The 27,393-nt window shown below is 44.3% G+C and overlaps 1 protein-coding gene across 1 annotated transcript; it reads right to left on the minus strand.

Moving 5' to 3' along the window:
• Positions 1-675: 675 nt before the first annotated feature.
• Positions 676-26,936, minus strand: ylpm1 (YLP motif containing 1). The gene is made up of 21 exons (XM_035422007.1): positions 26,065-26,936; positions 25,525-25,743; positions 21,605-21,802; positions 20,442-21,313; positions 17,424-19,688; positions 17,142-17,268; positions 16,541-16,739; positions 16,332-16,421; positions 15,898-16,075; positions 14,414-14,607; positions 14,148-14,305; positions 13,993-14,055; positions 13,260-13,379; positions 12,954-13,130; positions 12,678-12,761; positions 12,220-12,303; positions 10,804-10,890; positions 7,468-7,519; positions 4,631-4,758; positions 4,074-4,259; positions 676-3,462 (listed from the first exon to the last, which is right to left on the minus strand). Exons 1-20 carry the CDS (start codon positions 26,671-26,673, stop codon positions 4,113-4,115), a joined length of 6,051 nt encoding a protein of 2,016 aa, XP_035277898.1. The 5' UTR covers positions 26,674-26,936; the 3' UTR covers positions 676-3,462; positions 4,074-4,112.
• Positions 26,937-27,393: the final 457 nt, after the last annotated feature.

Below are 27,393 nucleotides of genomic sequence, written 5' to 3' on the forward strand. Positions count from 1 at the left end.
CTAGCTGGCCTCCAGTCTTATTCAAGGTAAACCTCGAGAAATGTATCTAGGAAACTTATTCAGTGTAATTTCAGATAAACTTACCATTATCTTCAGACAAATCAAAATAAATGAGATCATTTTGGCAAGACAGCCTTTTTGTACAGTTTTGCATGTGTGCAGCTTCATATACATCATACATAACATTGAATGTACATGTTCAGGTATGTTTGTAGGTTCTTTAATAAAGCATCACCAGATATCTCCTTACCTTGGTTTCCAGCACTTAAATTTTACCAAACCTCTGTGATTCACGGACAAGAATCACTGCCAAGCATTGCTCAGGAGTATCTGGGTCGTCGAAGCCTTGATGCGCAATATTTCTACAGATCAGACCATGCAGACTGTAGAAAAAAATATTTTTGTTCTTTGTAGCTGTTCTATGCAACCTCTTTTTATTTTTTGTTTATTTTATTTAATTTGTTTTTTTAATGCGCATCCCTACAGTTAAAAGCTTTTGGTTGAACTGGGTGCCAATATAAAACGGTCATATTTTTTTCCCATAACTTTCCCACAATACAATGTCATCACATACAATGTGATCATTAGATATTACTTGAAGACACAACTTTATATACACTGCATGACAAACAAGAGTAATGATATTATTCCTAAAAGAACATTTGCATAAGAAAATTTAAATTGATGACAGAAGTTTGTATTTTATTTGTTACACAAATTGGTGTAACAGTTGGAAAGACATGCTATTGTGGAAGAAAATGTTATAAGCAGACTATAATCATCATTAAATGGTGATTTTTAAAATACAATATAACAATTCCCAAAATTCTGATAGGAAATGTCAGTGTTAAATAAAGCAATACCATTTGGCAAACTGTATTATGCACGTGTTCATAAAAAAATGAAAGGTACACCTTCATTATGGGACCTATTTTAAGGAAACATGATTTCCTTAAATCATATTTCCTTAAAATAAATTTCAAGAAATACTGGGTTCCAGTAGTTTTCATCAATACCAAGGGAAGTGAATCTTTTGACTTCTCTTCTTCAAAGAAGCCCATCAATATATTTGCAACATTTTATTTAAACGGTTTCAAAGTTTAATTTTAATTAATACATTTCACAACTTGTAACAAGACCAGGTCAAAACCTAGTGTATGGCTGGACCTAACACACTTCATCCGGCCGACCAACGGTGTAACTTCATCACTCACTCAGTCACAGACATTTGCGTTTATAGGGCTGGCTTCACTGTTGCGGTCCAGCCAAAAAAACTTTTCATATAATTCACAAAGACGACTAGTTTTTTTGGGCATTAATTATTGCCAAAGGATATTTCAAGGTTAATTTCCCCCACATTTCATGGATGCAACAGTCCAGTGACTCTAAAGCCCAGATCAGACCAAAGATTTGCGAGGTGACAAGCTGTAACTGGAGACTCTTTTCAACGTTCGAAAACTCGCCACATTGAATCGCCGGCATCAAACGTTCTGAGACGGGTAGTTCGCACTGCTGCATGGCCTCACTGCAACAGTCTAAAACAATTTTGTTGCGTCGCGGATCTTTGGTCAGAACTGGGTTCAAAAGATCAACCTTGGGGACACAAACCAAGTTCTTGAACTACCACTCATCCAAGCAGCCAATGTAATGTTTACTTACCATCCAGGAAAATGTGTGCAGAAGTCTCTGAAAACTTAATTTTAGAATATAAATAAAACAACTTTAATTTACAAAATTACAAAGTAAATCATAAAGATCCATTCACTCTTCAGTGCAGTAGGAAAGAAAGATACAGGAGGCTTTTGGCTTCAGTCTTTAGATACCTTGTTGTGAGTGGTAAAGACATGTCTGTCTACAGGGCACCTCTTTACATTCATTTAACATGCATGCTAGTTTTGGGCTAGTTTTAGCTTTTAGAATTTGAACCCCAGGGAAAGTGCTTAGCTGCAGACACCAAACCGCAATGCAAGTAAATGGCCCAATCAATTTCCAAACACTTTCAGGTGCACTTTATTTCATTCCTTCATTTCAGAGAATGGCATTCAACCTGTATGTACAACTGGTGCCAGTTGCTGCCACTCTTTGGTAACCAAAATAATGCATTTCACAATGTGACAGGATAGGTATTCCTCCTAAAATGAATTCAGAAGAAGGGGATGGGCTTTGAGTCTAGGCCACAACCACTTAGTTGCGAGGAATATGTTTCTTATGGGAACCAGTATCTCAAAAGAACTGTATTAAAAAAAAAAAAACTTCAGATGTGAGCAAACACCTTTGGTGTTCAATGAGGCATGCCAAATGTTGTTCTCAGATTCATTCCCATTTCCTTTTAGTCAGGACACCGACAATGTGGCAGGATGATAAAACATCCAACTTACCACTGTATGGTGTGCCATTTTAAAATGAAATATTCACAACTATCATCTTATAAAACAATTATTTGATTGTTTTTTTTTTCCAGTATTGCGCCATAAAAAAAGATTTGTGTTGCCAAAGAATATAGAAATTCCAAATTTCAGATCTGACATTTCAGATGAAAGATAATTCTGTATTGGGTGGTCAAAGCTTAAAAGAGCAAGAAAATGTCTTACAACAAGAAACTTGTTCATATCACTGTACAGTAATATTAAGTGGTGAAGAGCACTTACCTAATACATCAAATAAAAGAAAATAAGCTATGTCTCCATTGACGTGCCTCAGACGTACCAGCTAAAACCGAAGGAGTTTGTTTTAAGAAAGTCAATCCTGACTGACAACACATTGACCAGTTCCGCATATCGTAACGGGTTTCCCCTAAAGCACAGGTCAGTCCCTTTTATCATCTGCGAAATACTATAGCCGGGAAAGTCACTCATTTCTGAAAGTGTCTTTTTGGTGTTCATATAGATTTTACCTACTCAGCTGTAGGTCAAGCCAGTGTGTGATTCACGGGAGTTACCATATTTTTATGTGGCCATACGTTAGAAAGTAGCGCACATAGCTAAGGCAAGTCAGTGGAACACAGGCTTCAGACTGCAGATCTTTTTTTTTTTTTTTCCTCATCGAATTCCGGAGATTAAAGAATTGACCAACAGAAGTCACAGTCCATCGCTGGCTGCAAAAACACAAGACACTTAAACAGTGAAGCCCACATGACCACTCACATGAGCTTGTCTAGAAGGTTCTGGTGAAACTTTTATTGTTTCCTTTTAAAGTTAAAATAAACAACAGTGCTCACAAGATAACAGTACAGAAGGATATAAAAAATGAACAAGCACACCTAGCAGGAGAAGCTGTTCGGATCACAGGCACAGGGATTTATCAACAGTGCATGAAATGAGAAAACTAAATCTTGGAAGAATTGAAGACAATGACGTCTTTTCTGGGTGTCCATGAATCCGATGATGGGAATAAAAACTATTTTAAACAAAAGCTGTTTTTCCTGCTTCTATTAACCAGGGTTTTGTTTTCACTGTCAGGTATCTGCAAGAGAAAAAAGGATTTTGGCTGTAAAAAAAAACATGCGTACAATGGTCACTTGTAAACAAGAAATGTCTTATTTTAAGGGAAGTTTAGAATACATGTATCAGCAGTTTAAGACACCAGACACAGCAAGTGTTTTAACCTCCTTAAATCACACTCGCACACATACACAACCAAATATACATGCCCACACACACACACACACACACACACACACACACATAAATAATAATAAAGCTATATTATTTATATTGATGGAAGGTTTTAAATGTTTAGATTTTTTTGATACAATCACTAGGCTGCAGGCATTTGAACAAACTAAAGCAGAACCTGATATTTCATAAAGGTGTAACATTGTCATTAAATGGACAGAACTGCCTGTTATTGATCATCTTCTGTAAAAGCAGAGGATTAGCTTGGAACGTACTTCAGACTCTATTATAAAGATTAGTAGTTAATACATGCAGCCGATAATTGCGGTTCAAATTTCTATTCTCACTTCATTCTGACCACCTCTGCTCAAAGGACTGATGCCAGTTGCTTGTCTATTACAAGCAAGTGAATATTAACTCAAGATCATTATTAAGTGAAAAAAGGAGGAAACGACTCACCTTCATTAGCCGAAAGACAATTCTCTGAAATATTTTTTCTTAGAAATACTTTGTGCGATTGAGGGCTCGTTCGGCGAGTTGTCCGCTCTCGTCGGTGATTTTCTCCCAGTCTGTCTGGCCCACTACAAAGCCAATAGCGCGCTTTCTATCGGCGTCTTTTTTCTCCTCTAGATCCGCCCACCGCACCTACAGCACAGGGGAGAAACGCCAAACGGTGGCGCGTCATGAGCAGGAAATGGCGCGCGCCGTTCGGCCGGTCTCGATGGTTGGCCGCGCTCTAAGACGTAACTTAACCAAAGGTTGCTTGGTTGCTGCAATGAAATGCACACTTTTCTAGATGAGCACTCAAAACATGAATTATGGGGGTGGTTGTCACTTTACCCGCACGTATTCAAAATGGCGCATCTGGAAAGCTGGAGGATCCTTCTTTACATTGACATATTCACAAGAATTTAAAATGGTTGGCTCTCCAATGTAGCGTTGCAGCACGGGTCATAGTACATTTGGGAAAAAAAAAGGGAAACTCGAAAGGGGAGGGGCTTTGGGGCGAGCGTTACCCTCTTCTTCCCCGGCTCTGACATGCGGGTGGCATAGTCGTCGGGGAGCTGCAGGAAGTCCTCCATGCCCGCCGCGCCGTCAGAATCCCGCTTCCTCTTTCCGCCGCTCACCAGTCCGTCCAGCTTGTCTGCAATGAAAGAGCGCTGCCCTGGTCAACTTCAGACCCAGCAAACTGCTTCCCCAGCCCTACCCCAGCAAACAGCCATGGTCACTGAACAACAGAGTTTCCTGAGTAACGTTCCCCCACCCACCCAATCAGCACCCAGCCTATCCAACCATGTAGACATTAAATGTAATATACACACGTGGTGTAGAAACAGTAGCTAGAATTCATAGTTTTGAACAGCAAATATTTCCCACGGTGCGCAGGAACTGGCGCCGTGGGCTAGGCGTGGCAAATTGTGGTCTCACTCACTCACTCATTCAGTCACTCCCTCATTCACGGACAACCTTTGAGGGAGGTTTGGTGGGACGCATGCGCAGGTGGTGCTTCGTTTAGTAGGACGCGTGCGCAGGTGGTACGGCATGACATTTTTAAGCACAGCTTTATCGCCTAACGTTACTTTAGCTAACCCTAACATGTTCGTGTTTTGCCTACTTTAGCTAACCTAGTTAGCGCATAAGGATCGCCTACTTTAGTTTACCTAGTTAGCGCGTACGGATGCTATCCTGCACGCATGAGTAGGAGCTAAGGACACACATCTACAACCACCGATACAGATGTATGGACACACACAGGACAACAAATAACTTTACAGAGGTGAGGATGAGCTATAGCTAGCTAGCTAGCTATATAGTACGGAGGGCAAAACGGAGCTTTAGAATGTCGCCAGCAGTGTATGCGCGTGAGCTCGACAACACATTTCTCATAGAAAAGGTAGTTTGTAGCCTTTTTTTAGTTCATTACAGTGGTGGTACAAGTGACAAGAAGTAAGTGGTACTGTGCTGTTAGCCTTTATTGATCGCCGTAAAAGGTGCATGTAAAGTAGCAAGCACAATCTGACAGCACTAACCCATAAAAATGTACTGTGAATGGTACTTGCTCAATCGAACTGTAAATGTGAAAAACATTCGATTACAGTCAGCAGCACCGAAATTTTCTGTCACACCCTCAATAAACGGCAAAACTCCCAGTAGAAGATTTAATTAAATCTTTTAATGTTATATATTTTCTGAAATGTTATTGATTCCACTTGACAACAGTGAGTGAAACTAGGCGATCTGAGCGTACAGTTTCTATGTAAATTACGTCAAAAGGATTCTTGTTGTTTGCTACCTACACTTCACAGCACAGTCATTGCTTATCATGATTGTAGCACGAAGTGTCTATTTTCAACCAACTGCCATATATGAGCGCGTAAAATCAACCAAAAAATATAGTTCGCCAAGTTGCGCCATGAGTCTGGACGGTTTCGTGCTCGTTTTTGTTACATTTACTTCAGGCCAGAAACTCTTTTTTTTATTTCAAACCACAGAATAAGTTAAAAAAAAAAACAAAAAAAACAAGTCAATTTTGTTAATTTGACTGACCATCTCTTTTCACTACCTCATATGACACCCACAAAAAAAAGATTCTATCTGCCATTTTTCAAATGTATGAAATGTAATTTATGAGGCATTTGGAAAAAAAAAAAAAAAAAAAACTGTACCCCATTAAGCATTTTTGGTGCTGAAGAAAACTTTGCAATCACCTCCTAGAATGAAACTTTGGCCTGTATTCTCCAGCATCAAATCGCCCAGAGCAACTTGAATTTTTATTTTAAAAATAATTCATTTAAAAAAGAAAATAATTCCTCTCTGTTTTTTTTGGAAGGCGGGGGGGGCGGGCAGGTGATGACAATCCACACTCTAAAGAATGACATGTCACAACCACCTGACGATACTGAGCCGGTCTAGATTTGATACCAGACTGCGGGGGCGTATCCAGGATGTGCCATTGGCAACCCAGCAGCAATTTAAAATTTCTATTTTCAGCATTCAATAATAAACAAATACATAAAGAGATAATAGCATGCATATATGTCTTAACTACTACTTGTATTTTTTCCATAGACTGCGTTGTTGCCGTTCTCGTTGTGTTAGTGTTAATCAGTTTAACCTTCAGGGTCCAAGTTGAACTATGCGGTTGTTCTCTGCACTTGGACCGGTACTTCTCTCTAGGGGTTTCGTCATACTTGTTCCTGGTTATGGTTATACACTTTGTTGTACGTCGCTCTGGATAAGAGCATTTGCCAAATGCCTGTAATGTAATGTAATGTAATGTAATGTATATAGTAGCCTATCAAACTTGAACCAGTCAAACAATTTTCCTACCAAATTTCCTACCAAGTATTACATTGTGACAGCACATGATTAACTCATTTTGAACAGCAAGTGGACTGATACCAACCACTCCAACAATACTGATTAGAGGGAGCATGAAGGCCCTTCTTTTTACCAGCCCAAAATGGAACTTGCCAGGAATACACTGAGCAAGCAGACAATTTTTGATATTTTCTATACTACACCCCAAAATAGGAAAAATATGTAGTTGGGGGATCGGCAAGTGGATTCTATCATTTGGGTTTGTCCTGTTCCTGTACATCATGTATATATATATATATATATATATATATATATATAGACACACACACACCCACACACACATATTTTTGCCTTCACCTGTTTTCCTTCCGTGATGCAATTCAATACTTTGTTATGTTTAATTCCCACATAATACAACATAATTTTGAATTTGAGACAGTGAAATACCACAATACGCAGTGACAAGCATTTATCACCTTGAGCACACTAAACGCAAAACACACAAAGAAAAGTAACAGAATGCAACACCTACCCAGTTTAGCCTCTGAAGTGTCCATCTCCCATTTGCTTTTTGGAATGTAACCCTACATTATACACAGAGAAAGACTTGGACAGTTAGATCTCAGCGCTGCAGAGAGAGAGGGAGTGCCGATCTGGGAAACGGGCGGGAGGTGAACAAGGCTTAAAAATAGATGAGAGTTAATGAGACAGAGGTCAGCAAATCAATTGCAACGATATAGAACACCATACAGACATCTTTCAGGACTCGCATGCAAACAGGTCAGAGGTCACATGGAGCTTTGGATGAAGGCAAGGCGACGGCTCAAGGGAAGCACAGACGATGCCTACCGATTTGCTACCCCCGTAAATACCATCCACTGCCCTCAAAGCCACATATCTTGCGCTAACATTATTTTAGGTTGGGACGCATTACTTTTTTTTTTGGATCGTACTCATGGTATTTCAGGTTGTATGGCTCCCCTTGGGGAAGTCTGGATATCCTTCAGGTTTTTTTGTTTTGTATTTTTTGCTCCATTTTGTGTTTAAAAAAAAAAAAAAAGTTTTGAAGATTATGATACCTTTACAGGCATAACGACATGCATATAAGATATACATTTGTATATTTTATATCATGTACACATGATAATAATCATCTGAGAGTAGTTACCTGAGGAGTATACCATTGAATTGAAAAATTGTTTTTGACAGCATGTTCTTTTATGTGTTCATATAACATTTTGTTTTCTTACTTTTCAAGCTCTGGTTTTGAACAGTCATACTACACAGAAACCAGTTAAATACCGAAGAATGCAACAATCACAAAAACACTTCCCATACACGGTAGTCCACAGTAGTTCATTTTGTCATGATAAACCTGCGTTACTGTAATTAATGCCTCCATCCTTCATAAGCACTTTCTTGTATGAGACATATTTTTTTCATTTTTAAAAAACATCAGTAACTGCCAATACCATATGCATCGGTAAGCCTGCTGGCTATTTAGACGACACCTGAGGAAGACCAGATATCGACACCTACACACGAAACCTTGGTAACATTATACAAATTTATACATACCCAAACTGGGTATATAAATTTAACACCCATCAACCAAAATCGGGATCCCAATTCATACCGACTCACAAAATTTATTAAATAAATCGATGCCTAGCCGCCAAAACTAATGTACAAATAAACATTTTTTCAACCTATTATCTATAATTTAAATTTCAGGCCGTGTTAATCTGTATTATTGTTAACACTGCATGTGCTGTGAGCATTTCTGAAACAGAAAGTACTTCCTAAGTATTTTTAATGAACAAAATTATTTCTCCTGAAGGTATCTTATTATTTGCTGCAGTTTAAAGAAAGACCATATGCAGGATTTGCACTAAATAGCCTACAGGCCACTTACATTAAGTATATGATTCTGACTGAAAATCATTCCATTTAGGTATATGTACTGTACGTCACCAAAAAGCGTAAAAATATAGAGATATTTTTCAGACATATCACACAACACATATCCATGAAATTGGGTATAACATTTTTTGTTACATAGCCACCAAATTGTCAACAAATAATTCCTGCACTTTTCCAAAACAACTGTCATTTATTATCGCTGTACTTGACTAAATCTTGGAAAGAAATAGGCTAACAATTTATCAAACCAGACAATATTAGTGTTATTATTACTACTAAAATTAGCACGATTTCCAAGGGAATAGCAATATTCAAAAACTCACATTTCCTGCATTGAATATGTTTGCCTCTTTGGAACTGAGCACATTGAATGCAGGAAACTTAAAATGAACAAGCCTTCAGTGCTTATATGAAGCTATTGGTTATTTGTGATTAATCATTAATCACAAATAAAAGTTAAATGCAAATATCAATTACAGCATGTTTATATGAAACCTCAAGTGCTGTGCCATCATTCTTTTACTACAAACACATACTGAAACCAAAATGCATGACGTAGACCCAGAAAATGCCAATATGAATATCATTGTCCTTTAAATCACATCAGAGTGATTTTTAGGATAGGTTTATGGAATAAACCAAAATGTTAAACTGCTATCATTTTATTCAAAAAGTAAAGTGACTTCTAACCTCTAAATAACTTGTGTGTATTCTAATTTGTTGCATCATCTATACTTACCCTTTTTTATTAAACTATTTAATAGTTTTTTTTTTTAATATTCAGTATATAAATAAATGCAATAAAGTAGTCTTAGCAGCTATTATTTTAGAATCACCTTTTCTTTGCAGTAATGTGAATAAAGAGCTGTACAGATTTAGTTTTGTATGCTTGTTATTTTTGATGCTGTAGCCATGGAGTTAATTATTTTCAAACAGGGGCATTACATACATTTGACATACTGCTTGGTTTCAATAAACCGTTAAAAAAGGTCTTTACTATATTAACTAACTGAGTCAGAAAATGAGTTTAGTGTTAGAGATCAAGAAGTCCAACACTGAATAACTGTAGAATAAGAAAACATCAAGAAAGTGCTTAATGAAAATGCTGATTCTGATTCTCTCATTGTGCAAACTCCGTATTACACAACTTCCACGGAACTGCATGTCAAACTACTGAATACATCAGCTAAACTTTTGAGTTACTCAGAATATTTTTTTTTTCAACGAAACAACTGTCCTGTTGCACAATTAAATACATTTCACATCAATGAGCTGTTGATGTATTATGCGTAATGTATATTCTACAAGTAGAAGCAGATCAGATGTATTTTTGAAAATACATTTCACCTGAAATAACATTGGCAAACCATATTCCGAGTATAGAAATAAGCATGCATTTATACTTGATAACTACATTACATCATTTAAAGAAATAATATTATTCTATTTGTATTTCAGAAAAACAATTTTTTAAATTATTTGTTAGATAAAGCAATATACTGCACCATCTTATTAATGCACTGTAGATTTAATATCATATCCTGTTGCTGAATATATAATCTGTATGATGGTATACAATTGTGAAATTTAGGCACTTTTTGGTGTAATGTCATTTTACTTATTTATTTATTTACTTATTATTATTTATGATAACCCAAATGTTTTATATGTTCTGCCATATATTAAAGATCACACAAAGTACAACAAAATTTAAGCCATCAGACATTTTTCAGTAAATGATTGGCAACATTGTTTAGAGCACTATGACAGGGCAGACATTTACTGTGATTCCCAAAAATTCAAAGCTAAGCCTGAAAACTACAAACAGGGCTTTATAACACTGAAACAAATACATTGTTAGACTATGCAAAATGCAAATTATTTTTACTAGTGCCAATCTGGAGGAAACAAGAATAAAAACATGCAGAAAGAGCTCTTGTCCTACCAGATCCCCTTCCTCTTCCTCTGTGGCGGCTTCCTTTAGCTCCGCCTTCTGCTCCTCCTCCGATGGGTTAAAATCCTCCATCTCCACCTGTGGGCAGTGGTATGCTCCAATCGAGTAACTCTATTGGACAAGCTCTATTTGTTTATTAGTGTGGTTGCCTTTGGCAATCACACTACTATTATCTCGCATATTTATTTATTATTCCACCCATTTTTGGGACCGCTACTCCTCCCAGAGTTTTCGCACCACATACATGTGCAATATGTCAAATCGAGCGGCTTCATCAGGAATGGTGTGTTATTACTTTGTGGAAAGTTTCGGTGCACAGTTTTTTGAAAAATTCGACTTTTTGTGGGCAATTTTGCCCCATAGAGAATGAATGGTGGAATGTTCACCCTTGTGATGTCACAATTCTCTGTTTTCTCACCCTTGTGATGTCACAATGCTCTGTCTTCTAGCAGCTGTACTCTGGTCTCTCTGGATTTGAACATTCCGCCATTCATCTCTATGGGGCAAAATTGCCCACAAATTGTGGGATGCCTTATTGGACTTGGTAGAAAGTCCTTGGTTCATTGGTGAAGATTAGCCCCACCCCCTTTCCTGATTTGCTGATCTTTAATATTTCATAACTTTTGAACCGCCTGTCGTAGAGCGTTGCGAGACGCCTCATTGGACTCGGTAGAGTCCTTCATCCATTGGTGTAGGTTAGCCTCGCCCCCTTTCCTGATTGGCCAATGTTTGATATTTCATAACTTTTGAACCATTTGTCATAGAGAACTCGGTAAAGACCTAGCAACCGAATAGAACATCGTAGCAACAACCTAGCAACCTCATAGAACACCATAGCAACCACCTATTAACACCCTAGAAACTGCCTAGAACTCCATAACAACCACCTAGCAACACCCTAGCAACCACCTAGAACACCCTAGCAACTGCCTAGAACACTATAGAAACACCCTAGCAACACCCTAGCTACCACCTAGAATACCCTAGCAAACAACGTAAAACACCAAAGCAACTACCTAGCAACACCCTAGCAACCACCTAGAACACCCTAGCAACCACATACAACACCATAGCAACTACCTAGCAACACCCTAGCAACCGCTCTGTATATGTGTGTTGCAAATCAACTCGTGGCCGTGATGTTATAGCACATACACAATACTCTGTCTCTGCTCATACTACAGACACTGTTCACTCTGTTCAGCACAAAGTCATCTTTGCATTGGCGGCAACCACACTTCACAATTTCTGCAGGAATTGCCTAGTTTAATTTTATTATTAACTTTACCCAGGGAGACTAGTGCAGCAGCTTTACACACTATCTATTCATACAGCTGAATGCATCCTGAAGCACTTCAGGTTAAGTACCATGACCAAGGGTAAAAGAGCGAAATCTTTGCCACATACCTCCTCTATGGCAGCGTCTTGCAGCAGGGACCTTATATCCAGTCGCACCATGTGACGAGGAGATGGCTCCCAGTTGCTAGCCATCTGCAAAACAGAACATGAGGGCACATTGTGGATGCTGCAACTTTCCATTCTTTCTAAAATTTCAGAGCAGCCCATTTTTAAAAAAAATTGACTATGCTGTATTTGTTTTACAAATACAAAAAGCTGTCAAACAAGGATGGCTTATTTAGCTAAGTGTTCCAGCTGGTTGTTAAAAACATCAAAAGGCATCTAAAATATAATTATTAAAATAGGTATCATTAACATTATCAAGAACAAAAACTGTATGGGCCAATTAAAAACATAAACTAAAACCGGAAGAATATAAAAACAACAGCAGAAAGTGACCTATCCCTTTAAAAAAAAAAAAAAAAAACCTGTGCCTCATTGTATACGCAGTGGTTCAACACACATACCTTCACAATATCCTTTATCTTTCGTCCATGGACATTTCTCTTTGCACAAGTCTGGTTGTCAGCGGTGATTTCAGCCAAGTACACCTAAAAAGGATTTCAATTGCATTTTTAGAGCTGTTTGAAATGCTTGCAGTAGTTAAGGATAAGCTAACCACATTTAGCAAATCTGTATAGCACCAAAATATGAAATTGCTGCAAAACAAAGATGGGCAATGCAGAGACACTAGCTGAAACATATCCTGATGTCACTGGCCTGCAAAACCGCTGAGGACTCACCTCGAACCCTTTGGTTTTGGCGGCACTCCAGAACTGATCAAAGTATTTAACTCTGTCGTTAATCGCATCGATGATGATGAAAGGGAAAAAGCCATCGTCCAGTGTTTTCCGAAAGGTCTTGAGCATACTGTTGCGATACGTTTCTTCCATCTCTGGCTCATATTCATATTCCAAGGCCTGACAGGGAGACAATGTCAAATCTTCGGAAATTAAAAGGACGCACAGACGGTTGACATCATAGCATCTGTGTGTGCACTTTTGAACCGGAATTTGTACCGTTGCCAACTGTCACCATGAGGCACGCACCTTCGTTTTGACTCGTTTTCCTGTTTCAGGGTCCTTCTCTACCCTCTCGACCTCTGTCATGAAGTAATCATCGAGCCCAAGGACCCGAGGGGGCGCCCCACCGCACTCCACTTCTTTGTCCTGAAGAACGCAAAAACCATCATCAGACCTCTCACACTCCCAAGTGCTGCTACATGTTGAGGATTTACACATACAAACAGCCAGTGGTCCCAAAACCTGACGGTTTTGTACTTGTATGTATTAAAGTTGGAAATGGCATACTTTTTGATAATACAAGGACATTTTTTGGGTAAGGAATGATGGTATGAAAGGATAATTTTACACTGGTACAGACTACGAAACAATGGATCGTATCGTGCTGCCTGCAAACCTTAATCCCGGATAAGGTAATATAGTCCCTGAGCAAGACACCTAACCCCTAATTGCTCCCAACGAGCTGACTGGTACCTTGCATGGCAGCCTTTCACCGTTGGTGTGCGAGTGTGTGTGTGTGAATGGGTGAATGAGAGGCATCAATTGTAAAGCGCTTTGGATAAAAGTCCATTTACCATTACCATTTACACTGCAATGCCACAGCTCTGGATTTGAAATCAACGGGTGAAAAATTTTGCACTTCACTCTTAAGGCTCTTTCATGCGAATTGTCCATAGATTATCCCAATTCCTACTGCAAAAGAATCTCAAGGGGACAAAGCTGGGTAACAGCAGCAGTAGAGATGCACCATTACACTCACCCGGATCAGTTTTGCCACATGGCTTTTGCCACTTCCTGGAAGTCCCCGCATTATAATGACAATCTAAAAGCAAAACACAAGGGATGAAGGTTACACTCATAAACGAAAATGGCCTCATAAAAAAGACTGTCTTGGGGGTCGCCGGTGAGCTTTACCCTCTCCGGTCGGCTCTCTCTGCCTGGCATTTTCAAAATGTCGTCCACGTTCTTCATCTCCGGTTTCTTCTCAACCCTCCGGGGGGCAGGGGGCGGCGGTGGCGGCAATGATGGAGCAGGAACAGGAAGTCGCTCTTCGGGGTATGGCCTTCTATCGTCTGGAGCAAAGTGGTTGGCATAATGGAAAATAATGAGCAAAAAAAATACATTACCCAGAAGACTCGTTTTTATGATCAAGGTGACAGGGCACAGTGATGATGTCTTACTTCCGTAGGCTGCGGGGCCGTGGTCGTAACCGGGGCGCTCAGGCCCGCGGTCGTACGGGGGCCGGTCGAACCCGGGCCTGCCGTAGTGCTCCTCCCTGTCCCGGCTGCTGCGCCCCTCCCGCTCCCGGTCCCGGCTGTTCCGCATCTCCCTCTCCCTGTAGCCGCCCGGGCGAGGTGGGGGGCCTGGGGGCAGCCTGAACAGACAGGCGAGAGAGAGAGAGACCCATCCCACAGTCACAATCAGGGATTACACACGGTTCACGGAGCGAACACGATAAACAAAAACGAACAAAACTTCTCATGGAACAAAAACCAAATCACTTTCAAGTGTTCCGGAGAGAAAACACAATGTTAAGAGTATGTAAACTGGTTAATGACATTATATTTTGTTCCAGCTAATTTCTTCTCCTTGCAAAAACCCCAGGCTGCAGTCCAATCCATTAAATGTCACGCCCTCAGGCAACTGGAAACTGTAACTGGAAACTTCACTTAGGGGAATTGCTCAGAAACCGAAGTTATGTTTTTCTGAAGCCAAAGCCCCACCCCTATCTGGGCTTCTAGACAGACGAAGTGAAGCGTGTGAACGTAACTGCTGCCACTGCCATTAGTCGCTATGTTGCCAAGCTTTCCAACTTCTCAAGAGCCAAAATATAAATTGGATAAAAAATTATTGACAAACACTTTACGTACATATTGTTACTTTATTCAGCATACAGCAAAAGGTCACAAAAAGTAAATGAGTTATCAAGCACGGTACTGCTTTAGGCCATATGGAAATGTAGTTTTTTAAAATTGTATGCTGAAAAAAAGGCAAAGAAAGGATATAAAATCAGAATTTCCACAATGTGCCCGCTGTAGGCCTGCTGCCTCCACAAAAAGCACCTTTCAGCAAGGTACACCAGTAATAATTAAAAGTTGTTCTGGATTTTCGCTATGTTCATCATTGCTATGACAACACTTTCAGTTTTGTTGAACTTTCCATGGTTACACGCCAATGTATTGTCATCATGAGAACGTTATTAAATTATTTAAAGGAGCTTAAACATCATTCATTCGTAATCCCTGATCACAATCACCTTGCTGCCAATTAAGGATCTGGACACAGTCTACTGTGACTGAAGAGTCTATATCATTCAAAATTGAATTCAGCCAATCATAATTTTTAATTCAAATTTCAAATTTCAAATACGTACAAACTATCTATCAAGCAGCTAACCTAGACCAACATCAATCAACAATTTTTGGGCAATGCCAGCATTATGTGCATTCAGACTCACGCCCACAGCCCAAACCCCCAGCACACCTACAAGGCAGGAAATGGCAAACATTTGCATCACTGGAAATGTAGCGTCACACAACGACAGCCGCCTGGCAACAGCGAAGGGCCTTCTAAACCATTCCAGTTGACTTCCCTGACACAGAACGTCCTCAATGCAACGGAAAAAGGAGTAATGAAAGCAGAAGAAAGTTTAGAAGGCCAGTACCTCTCATCTCTCATGTAGCGCTCCCTCTCGTAGCGCTCCCTCTCGTAATCCATGGGCGGCTTGTCCCTGTACAGGTCCCTGTCCCGGTCCCGGCCGTAGTCGCGGCGGTCCATGTACGGATCCGGGCGTCTGTCGTAATAAGGGTCTCTCTCGTAGGGATCTCTCGGGCCGAGGGGTTCTGCGTTCGTGCGAGAGGCGGGCCCAAAACAGCGGTACAACTCATGAGGCGATTCCTCCACCGCCCAAGCACACTTTATTTTCAAAAAAAACACACGACGCTAATGCCACTTGCACAAGCGGCTCAACATCACCTCGAAAGACAACACTGAACCCACCCCCTCAACCCTCCAGAACGGCTACGCGCCGTCCGAAGCTAACCAACAGGTCCCTTCACAAGATCAGATCAGCAGAATACAAAAGTCACCCCGACCAACCTTTCTCATACGCCCTCTCGGAGGGGAGCGGGTCCGGCCTCAACACGATCCTTTCGCCGTACGAGATCCGCTCCACCGTCGATCCGATGTCTGAAAATTTTTAACGGGAGAAGGGTTTCAACCAGGGGAGGGCGGGGCGCCGTTCGCAATGGCGCACGGGAGAGGAGGTGTCTCCGGGTAACCCTGACGACGTCGTCGGCTGTGCTTACCGTGCCCGTGGCCGTAATCCACGGTCTTGGAGATGATGGTGGGTTTTGTTGGGGGAGGCAACGCCAGGTGCTTCCCCTCCATCCCAGGTGCTGGCGCCATCGGGAAAGCGGGGTCGGAGGCGGGGAGCGGGCCGCCTGCATCCCACGCCCCCATGGCACCTGGAGGGGCCTGGCCGGTCTCAGACAGGAGGTTGGTGGCCTTGGAGGGAGGAGAAGATGGAATCAACTCTTTGGCGGGTGCCTGTGAACCTACATAAAGCTGAAAGCCGATCTTGAAGGATGAAATTCACAGGCCCGGCTTTAGTTTAGCAAAGCCGAACAGATCGTTTGTACGCGCAATTGGAGCCCAAAAGTTTCATGGCTGCCCTGCTCAATATCTGACTTTGTTTATTGAAACAAAAAACAAACAAAAAAAAAACCTGGTCACCTGACACGCACATGCACAGAAAGTTTAGTATTCTTGAGAAACTGAATTTAACATTGCTCCACAGGAATTCATCTTTGACAGGGGTTCCAGATGGAGTAAAAACAGCGCACACCATCAGCTCGCCTAGACACAAGCTAAAGTTGAGGGTAACATGAACCCATCTGATGGATTTACCTGAAGGGCGGTCCTCACTTCTGGAGAAATCTCCAATCCCAGCAGGCCAGGTGGGATCTCAGGCGGTGCCTCTGTGGTCTCAGGTTTAAGGAAGTCGCCCATAGCGTTTTTATTCTCCTGGAGTTCTCTGTGCCAAAAGATTATTTGAAATGCAACACCATCACTTTGTCAAACTCTTGAAGCAACAAGTAATACAGGAACCTCCAGAACATGTGCTTGCAGAAGCGTTACAAATGGGGTTTTAATCAATTTCTGCTGGCAACAATGTGCCTCAGTGCTCACCTGATCATTTTGAGCTCCTGGGCAGCTTTCAAGATGATCTCATGCTGCCTTTGAGAAAGAGCCAGGATGCCTTTCCCAGCTCCAGGGGAAGTCTGGTCCAGCGGAGGAGTTTGGGTCAGGTTAGCGTTTGGTGCCGGGGCAGCGGGCGGCGGCAGGTCCGCGGGGGGTTCCGCGCGGTCATCGTACGGGGGCCTTTGCTCCACCGCGCTGTGAGGGAAGTTCCTCTCCGGCAGCGGCCTGTCCCATTCCGCCGGGGGCGGGTACGGGGGCTCCTCCCTTTGGCAGCGGGGCTCGTCCGGGTACTCGCGCGCCCTCATCTCGCCCCTCTCGCGAAGCTCGCCCTCGTAAGGGTACGGCCTCTCCTGCTCCTCGGACCACTGGTCGTCCCGGAAACGGTCGGCGGGCCCTCGCGGCGGGTACGGGGGGTAGTCGCGGCGCTCGCCGTCCCACTCGCCCTGTGCGGGGGGGTAGTACTCGCCCTCTTGGTTGTAATCGCGGGGCCGGTAGTCGCGGGGGGGCCTCCGGTACTCCTCGTCCTCAGGCCTGAACTCCTCGCCGTAGCCCTGCTCGTACGCGTCTCTGTCCGGGCCGTCGTGGGGAGGGGGCCCGCGGCGCACGCCTTCGTGACCCACGCTCGGAGGCCCGCGCCTCTCCAGGATCTCGTGAGGGAGCGGCGGTCGCCTGGACTCCCTGTCGTGGGGCGGGGGCGGGGGCCGGGGCCACGCCGGGTCCCTGTCCATCGGCTCGCGGTGGTAAGGGGGCGGCCCCCTGTGGTCCCTCTCCATCATCTCTCGCGGAGGAGGAGGAGGAGGGGGGCGCCTCATGTCTCTCTCCATCATGTCCGGATGCATGGGGGGCCCCCGGCGGGGCCCGTGGTCCGGGTGCAGGGGTGGGCCCATGGGGTCACGTTCCATGGCGTCGTGATGGAGGGGCGGCCCGCGCAGGTTGTGCTCCATCTCCTCGTGAGCGAAAGGGGGCCTCCTGGGACCGGGGTGCCTGAACGCATGCGGAGGGGGAGGGGGAGGGCGTCTGTGCTCCTCGTGGAAGAACGGGGGCCCGTGGCGTACCGGGGGCCTCTTCTCTCTCCAGTACGGATCTGCCTCTTCTTCCCAGTACTCAGGCTCAGGTTCCTCCCAGGGTTTCTCCCTTCCAGGGTGCTCCAGGGGCTCGCGCCCCGGCGGCGGGCCTCGCATCCCAGGCTCTTCGTAATACTCTTCTGGGTATTGCTCCTCCTCCTCCCCGCCCCACATCTCTTCCTCCGGAGGTGGCGGTGGCGGCGGCCTCCTCCCGTGAATCCCACCTGGCCCGTCGAAAGGCGGGTCGTGCCACTCGTACGGCTCCTCCTCCCCCTGCATCCTGTCCCCATGCGGGGGCGCGTAGTCGTAATCCATCCCCTCCGCCTGTGGATTGGGCCCGGAGTTGAACCCGCGCGGGGGCCCCATCGGTCCCCTGGGGAGACCTCGTCCACGGCCCCTGCCCGGGGGAGGTGGCATCTGGCCCCGCCCCCTCCCGCGAGGCATCCCCGGCATCCCCATTGGTGGGTGCTCCTGGTGGAGGAACCCGTGCGGAGGCTCGGGCATGCCCGCTCTTGGCCCGGGCGGAGCCGGCCCGGGTGGAGGGTGGGGCTTCTGGGGCGGCCCGGGTGCGGTGCTGTGGTTCGCAGGAGGTCTGGCTTGGTTTAAAGAGTTTGTGTTGCTGTTGCCCGGAGGCTGTTTCGGCAGGGCAGGAGGCTCAATGGACGTCTTAGTTGCCTCTGGAGTGAGTTTGGCCTTGTCAGCCACTTCCTTGCTCTGGTCTTCAGGCTTGTTCTGCGTATCAGTCTTGACAGAGGTCTGGGGAATGGGGTCACTCTGGATGAAAAATCCATCACTTGATTCCAGGATGTCATCTGACAGGACTTCTTGGGTATTCTTGGTGCCTGTTTTATCATCCACCTGCATTTGGGGAGTCTCGGCAAGCTTGTCTTTAGTCTGAGGGTGTGTAGGTGTGGGGGCTTTTTCCATCTGTTGCTTGTTCTCTGAGGCGGGATCGGGTTTGGGAGGGGGGGTGAATCTGGGAGGTGGCTGGGGCCCAGGAGGTCTCTCGAAGCGGGGAGGGGCACCAGGCCTTGGCGGAGGCTCAAACCTTCCTGGAGCTCCAAACTGGCCGGGCTGGTTTCCCCTAGGGGGCTGATCGAACCTCTGATGCGGCTCAAATCGCTGCGGCGGGTTAAACCTCGGTGGCGGCTGAAACCTTTGGAAATCATTTCCTCTGGGTCCTTCAAACCTGTGACAATAAGCTGAGATTTACTAGACAAGCAAAGCACTGATCACCTATGTAATTGCATTCTGTTCACAACAAGGCCTTAAATTTGGCATAGTGTTTATTCTTTTCTTGTTTTCTTTTTTAAAACATTTTCCTTATTCCTAATAAGTACTGATTACATTGACATTTGAAAGTAGGACAGCAAAATAATTTGATGCATTCTACTGTAGACTAAATGTGCAAAATGATTTTTAAAAATGCCCTGAAACATTTTTTAAAAGGAACCATACATTAGTTGGTCCTGTGAGGACATACAATGGGTAAACAACATTACCTACGCGTTTCTGATCATCTAATACATTGCTAATATGATACACATAGAAAATAGGCCACTGCTGTAAGAATTGTTTTTTAACAATGACTTCTGTATATGTCAGTAGTCATGAAAATAATCAAAACTGCACTACAGACACAGACTGCATCTTTGGTTCCTCAGCCTTAAATTTCTCCAGCATGTCTGCATACCTTAGCACTCTTTACCATTGGATACCAACATAACAGCCGATTTTGCCGACAGTACAACCGATTCCAGAGCTTAATGGCGGAATCCGTTCGTGCAGCTACAGCTGTTTTTGAAAATCTATTGAACACATGCACGTTCATTGTTTGGAAAATCACTCCACGAGTATCGGCTAAACTAATCTAAGGAGTAAGCTAATAATGCTTGCATGACACAAGCAAAAGGATGCATGGAAAGCAAAAAGTAGTCCTAACCTTGGTCCTCTTGGGCCCTCAAAGTGTGGCGGTGGTCCAGGGGGCCTAGCCCCTCGAACAGGGGGTCCAGCGGCAGAGTAAGCCACCTGGGAGGCAGACGTGGTGGGAGGCGCAGGCCCAGAGGCTGTGGAGGGTGTGCTATGGGGTTCTGTGGTGGCCGGAGCTGGGGTGCGAGGAACAGCAGCGGGGCCCAGGGGGCCATAAGGGCCTGGAGGCCCCCGAGGACCGTGAGGCCCCGGAGGGCCCTGAATGGCGTGAGGCCCTGGAGGTCCCTGAGAGGCTTGAGGCCCCGGAGGGCCCTGAGAGCCACGAGGAGCCGGAGGCCCCTGAGAGGCTGGAGGCCCCGGAGGTCCCTGAGAGCCATGAGGAGCCGGAGGCCCCTGAAGCCCTTGAGCACTGTGAGGCCCCGGAGGGCCCTGAGCACTGTGAGGCCCCGGAGGGCCCTGTTGCCCTGGAGGCATCGGGGGCCGTGGAGCCTGTGCCATCGACGCTGAAGGAGGGGGCGGCTCCACTTTCGGAGTGGGAACTTGAGAGGGTGCCACGTGGGGTGATGGCATCTGGGTGTCTGGAACTGGGTGGCGGTACTGCCCGTATTGCCCCATACCCATCATTCCCCCGAAGGGGGCGCTGCCATACTGGCTCTGCATGGCACGGAGCGTGGTGACCCGCTCCTGCAGGTGGGCAGACGTGGACTTCATCTGCTCCTGCCACTGCTTCCACTGGCACTCGTAGTCCTGGAGCTGGTCCTTGTGCGGGTAAGTCTGAAACTGCTCCTGCCACATCCGGAACTGCCGGTCCCACTCCTGGTACACGGGGGCAAACTGCTGCTGTTGCACCTCATAATGCCTCAGCTGCATGTCCAGGGGCATGGTCTACGGGGAGAACAGTTCCACAGCAAAAACAGACATCAAACAAAAGTGCCTTCCACCTTAAATGCGTAACCAAGGTCTTCATTTTAGCTTAAACCCTCAGAGCAAGTGTAACATTTTGATGACAAAATGAACACTGCCTTTAGCATTTCATTCTTCAATTTCAATTAAAATTTCAGGGAATAGGTCTGTCATTCTGTATAATTAAAAATGACTGGGAAAGCTTGAGAGCACAGATTTAAAAAAAAAACAGGTAAAAGCTGTTCAACTGGTAAGTTGAGCGTGGAATGTTACCTGCAGATGTGCAGGCTGTTGAATGAACTGCTGGTACTGCTGCAGGATCTGTTGCAGCTGGGCGTGCTGCTGCATGAGAGCCTGGTACTGGAAGCCTGCGCGCTGCTGCTGCGTCAGCTGCCACTGCGCGGCTGCGGCTTGCAGCTGCTGCAGGCGCGCAGCTTCTGCGGGGTCCCCCGATGCGGAGCCGATACCGGGCTGCAAGTCATGCGGAAAGAGAGAAGGAGATTTAGAGGGGGATATAACCATCAATGCGCCACGTTTTCATGGTCGCCCCTTCTCTGCTAAGGCTCCCCGAGGACCGTGAGGCCCCGGAGGGCCCTGAATGGCGTGAGGCCCTGGAGGTCCCTGAGAGGCTTGAGGCCCCGGAGGTCCCTGAGAGCCACGAGGAGCCGGAGGCCCCTGAGAGGCTGGAGGCCCCGGAGGTCCCTGAGAGCCACGAGGAGCTGGAGGCCCCTGAGAGGCTGGAGGCCCCGGAGGTCCCTGAGAGCCACGAGGAGCTGGAGGCCCCTGAGAGGCTGGAGGCCCCGGAGGTCCCTGAGAGCCACGAGGAGCTGGAGGCCCCTGAGAGGCTGGAGGCCCCGGAGGTCCCTGAGAGCCACGAGGAGCTGGAGGCCCCTGAGAGGCTTGAGGCCCTGGAGGTCCCTGAGAGCCATGAGGAGCCGGAGGCCCCTGAAGCCCCTGAGCACTGTGAGGCCCCGGAGGGCCCTGTTGCCCTGGAGGCATCAGGCTTCTCTGCTAAGGCTAAAGAACAAGGAGACTTTTTAAAGGGTAAGCACAAGATATTATATATTTAGAAATAAGCCCTAAAAGATAAAATCGCTTACTGTTTTTGGTCCGCATCCCTTTTTCAACAATCTTCATAACGATCACATACATCATATTTTATGACGTTATAGAGGAAGTCCCATACTGTCAAACAAGCTATAGCTACCCTTTTTTTGCATTAAAGAATTAGCCTATATTGCCGTAACATGATGCACATAAGAAAGACAGGGAAAATACATTAAATTGACATATGATGGGAGACTAATTTGCTTGCTAGAAGTGGATTACAGTAGATCCTTATTCAATTTAGTGTAATGGAAAATGCTGTAGCCACATAAGAGCGGATGTTGTAAGTCATAGTTGTTGTTTACGAGCGTGTTTGACAATGACAAATAGTCACCTAAACAGCTAGTTAGCCAGCTAGGTAAGTTTGGTAGTGAATGCAGAATTATTAAATATAAAGTGTGGTCATGTATCGCACAAGCTACATCATCCACATCATGCTGGTCGTTAGCTTCATACATGGCACACTTAATGATGCATCATTTGTGGTTTACCTAGCGCAAAATCGTTAGGTTAACTTGTCGTTAGAGATTTATATGAGTAAACAGCACCATTATACAGCCTACATAACGTTACTAGTTAGCAAACATAGATTATTTCAATGCAGAATATTTATGCACATTCGGAACTCAAATAACCATTTATCCATCTGCTGTGCACCCAGCAGACATTTGTAGTAATTTGTCAAACAAAGTTACAGTTCTGAATGTAGCTGCCTCTGAAACAACCAAGATCTTGTTTTTCTGTTCTAATTTTTACTCGTTACAGACGCAAGATGTATTGTGTAAACAACTCAAGTTTGGAGATTCCTCTGGAAGGTGTATTTCCCTCACTTCACAGAGCTGAGGTATGAGCTAAGCTAGTGCCGTCAATTTGCAGTGAGCAGCAAACACAGTTAGCATGCAGCTGGTTTTGTCTAATATCCTTGTAAAGGATGCACAGGGAGATACACAACTAGAATGTTTTTTGTTGTTTTTTCATATTTATCTGGGCAAGATAGCTAAAAAGCAAATTTACCAAAAAGTGCTCTGGTTGTTGGCTTTGGGAAGTATCCTCCAACTCCGAACCCTGCACATATAGCTGTTCTGGTTCAAACCAGAACAGCTATATTGTGGTATCAGGATCAGTGATTATGTCTTGTACAGATTAATCAGAGTTAGTGTCATCAGAGTCACTTATAATGTCCTTTGATTCAGAATCAAATAGTTCAGTGCTGTCCATTCCATTTCTATCACCTTTTCAACCAAAACGTACAATAGCAGAGCTGTTTGTGCTCCCCCATGACGTCACACATCACACAAGTAATTTTCCAGCGTGACATCAGGTGTTTCCATCAAGAGTGATCAATTTGTCAAATTCTAAGCCATACTAGCAACAATTTCAGCTTAATTTAATGAAAAACCTCTAGACTAAAAATAATTGCTCCAATATCTTTGGGGGGGGTGCCATTATGTGGTGCTTACCCTTTAATTACATTTTTTTCCAAGCATGTAGAACAGAGGAAAAAGCAACACTTGTTAAAACTTTTACAGAGCACAATAATTCACTTCAGAACAAAGACTTTTACTTTATCGTTCCAAGGCAATGATGCAACAACTTCCCAAACCCTTGCCTGATTATTTCTGAATCCCTGACAAAATTCACCACTGTGGGTCTACATTCAATAGACGCACACACTGTTGGTCAATTTCTAGACGAGAAGTACGAGAACTACAGGTCCTACCAGGAACATACAAGGCGGAGGGTTGCCAGTTCGATCACTAAATTCAGTGGAACCTCAGAAACAAACCTCAAATACAGACTGACTGGTCAAATGAACGGGTGTTAACAACTGTACACGTCAAGCTCCTTGTTATACAACACATATCAGGGTTTTAAGTCAAGGTCCCCCGCCCATCCCCCCCCCCCCCCCTCCCCCCCCCACACACTCGTCCGGCTGAGCTAACTGGGAAGAAATCTACTTGTCCATAATAAATGTATGCTTGTGACATGAAATGCATTAAAAAAATAAAAACCTCAAAGCTGCAGGGAAAACATTTGACATTTGGGCGGCAGCGTAGTGTAATGGGTAAGGAACTGGTCTTGTAACCTAAAGGGTTCGATTCCCGGGTAGGACACTGCCGTTGCACCCTTGAGCAAGGCACTTAACCTGCATTGCTTCTGTATATATCCAGCAGTATAAATGGATGCAATGTAAATGTTATGTAAAAGCTGTGTAAATCGCTTGGGATTAGAGCATCTGCTAAATGCCTGTAATGTAATGTATTGACAGGGACAACACACTGCAACATTTCAGTATTCATTCGTGTAAACATGCCAGTTAGCCATATGCCATAGCCTATTTTAATCTTGTTGCCCCAGGGCAAGTTAGAGCACACATAGCTCATGTTACTGTGTTCCATCAGGACAGCTATGCTAAGATAGATTAGCAAAGTTAAGTAACCTGCTAATGCTATAACATCAGCTTTGTAACTAGCGAGCCAATAAGACAGTGGCCAATGTTAACTACTTATGTAGAAGAAGGGAATGAAAAGGACTTATTTTTCCTTTTTCCCGGCACCGTATACCAGTTAACCAGTCCTCTACACCTAGCCTACATGAAAATTCTTAATTCTGTTCAATGTCACCATCACATACAATATTATATCATCACCTACATTTGTGATGAACTGCACAATAAGCAATGCTTTGTTTACCTGTAAAAGGTGCACACAGCACAGAGGATAGGAAAAATAATTGTGAGCTTGAGAACATAACAATTCCCCCCTCCCATTGCCAGAAATACCTTTTTTCTCTTGGTTTTCTGAATTGTCACTTATTTTGCACTTTGGACCGTTCATTCACTAATTGGGAATAAGTCTCCAATCATTTTATTATTTAAAATGAATTATGTGAGCAACCAAGCTTGTTTCTACGAGTTAGTGTACAACTAAAGCTATAAAGTCCTAGCCATGACTTACTTTGTGAGGGGAGTGTATCTTTTTTAATATTAACTATATTTAATGGTTGTGAACTGTGGAATTCATGTGAGGCCTAAACTGGCCATTGTCGTCAATTCAGTAAATCCATATAATAACTGCAGTCATTACCATAGAGTCATCCGGTGGTGGTGGGGGTGGAGGCTCATCTGTAGGAGGAGGTGGTGGGGGTGCATTTTTGGGGGGCTCCACTGGCGGAGGGGGGGCTGCCGAAGTTTGACTGGGAGGGGGCAGCTGACTGTCCCCTTGAGTTCTATTCTGTTTTGCCTTTTCATTTTTTAACCTCTGCAAATTCTTGAGGTGCTGTTTGTACCAGTACTGTTGCTGCTCCTACAGGAGAAAAATGAAAAGTCGAAGCATTATGACCTGTTCTAAGTTTAACGACACCGTACACTGTCAGTGCTGGCAGCCAAGGCATTCAATATCTCATTCACAGACTCGGCACAAAGTGTCATTTTCACACATAATTTACCCGCTATCCGAATTCGGTACTGCAGTCCAATTGTATGCCCATTAAGAGATTCACATTTTTGCCATGAAGCAGTTATTATATTGATACTACATAGGCCTAAACGCCGATTGCCTATATGCCATATCCGTAAGTATAATCAACGTTCTTCGTTATCAGTGGATCTGCTGTTATATACTCACCTGCAATGACATAGAGGAAAAGTCTGGTTTCTCCTCGTCTTGTTGGATGAACTGGTCCAGTTCATTTGGTATTACAGCCTCTTGTTTGTTTGTTGGTGGTGGTGGTAGTTCCGTGTTAGAACCGTTTTGAGGTACTGTCGGCGGTACTGGTTCAGGTGGCGGGCGCTGTCCTTCGGCTTGCGCCTGCTGCACTGGCTGTGGAGGCGGCGGTTGCTGTGGTGGAGGCCCGGGCGCAACCCTCAGGGGCTGGTGTTCCTGAAAACTAGAAGGAGAAGGAGCACTGGGACCACCGGGACTCATGTTCGAAAATCCTGGGCCGCTGCCCTGCCAAGGCCCCGGAGGAGGAGCGCTGTACGGTCCATTGTTGTGATGCAGAACCGATTGGAGCTGCTTTTGGTGAAGCTGCTGCAGTTGCTGCATTTGCTGAAGATGTTGCTCCCGCAAACTGGAAAAGTTGGACTGGGCCGGGGCGGTTGTAGACATTCCAAACCCACCGAACCCCCCTCCAGTCGGTGGCGGTGCCCGTAATTGCGACGGTCTTACGCCAAAATGTGACTGGGGAGGAGGCTGGTGTTGGCCACCGCCGTAATTTCCCCAGGAGGGATACATATTGGTGGTATGCTAACGATGCGTAGGCCTCTATTTTCTCAAATAAAGCTGGCTCACAGTACAGTGTTTGTTTTTTATCTAGTAAAGCACAATGTTCGCGTATATCACGTGTCAAAAACACGCTTAGCTAAGAAACAGCAAACCTATCATTAATCCGATTCAATGTAAATTTTCATTCTCTCGTTACGCCGTTCAGTCCTATCGTTCCCATTTTCGTCCGAGGAAAAAAGCTATCTTTTGCCGATGGAAGCGTGCTTGGGAACGTGATTACGTTCATACGTCAGTCGTACGCGACGACGTTTGTCTTCTTCTTTAATGGTGTTTTATGAGTTAAATTATTTAACGGAAGGTGCATTACTGCCATCTCATGGGTTGGAGTAATAAACGTCTCAAGTGGAATCATCTTTAATTCAATTCACAGAGAAAGCTCCTGAAGAGAATCCACCCCGCTGCATCAGGTACCCTCTTTTGCCGATCGTGTTGAGAATATGCTTCTTCTAGAGGAACTACATGCACAGCAGACTACTAGTCTTTTATTTATTTATTTGTATTTAGAAAATTGATTATAATTAATTTTTATTTGTTTATTAATCTGAAAAATGTTAATCAAAGTACAAGTACTTTACAAGTAAACTTGAAGTGGGGAATTAATTCATGTTCATCCACCTGAAGAAGAGGTAGTGATTCAATAAAAAGCCTTGCACATACACATGACCAGAA

Source organism: Anguilla anguilla, chromosome 6 (genome assembly GCF_013347855.1).
Source record: "Anguilla anguilla isolate fAngAng1 chromosome 6, fAngAng1.pri, whole genome shotgun sequence".
In the NCBI taxonomy this organism is placed as follows: domain Eukaryota; kingdom Metazoa; phylum Chordata; class Actinopteri; order Anguilliformes; family Anguillidae; genus Anguilla; species Anguilla anguilla.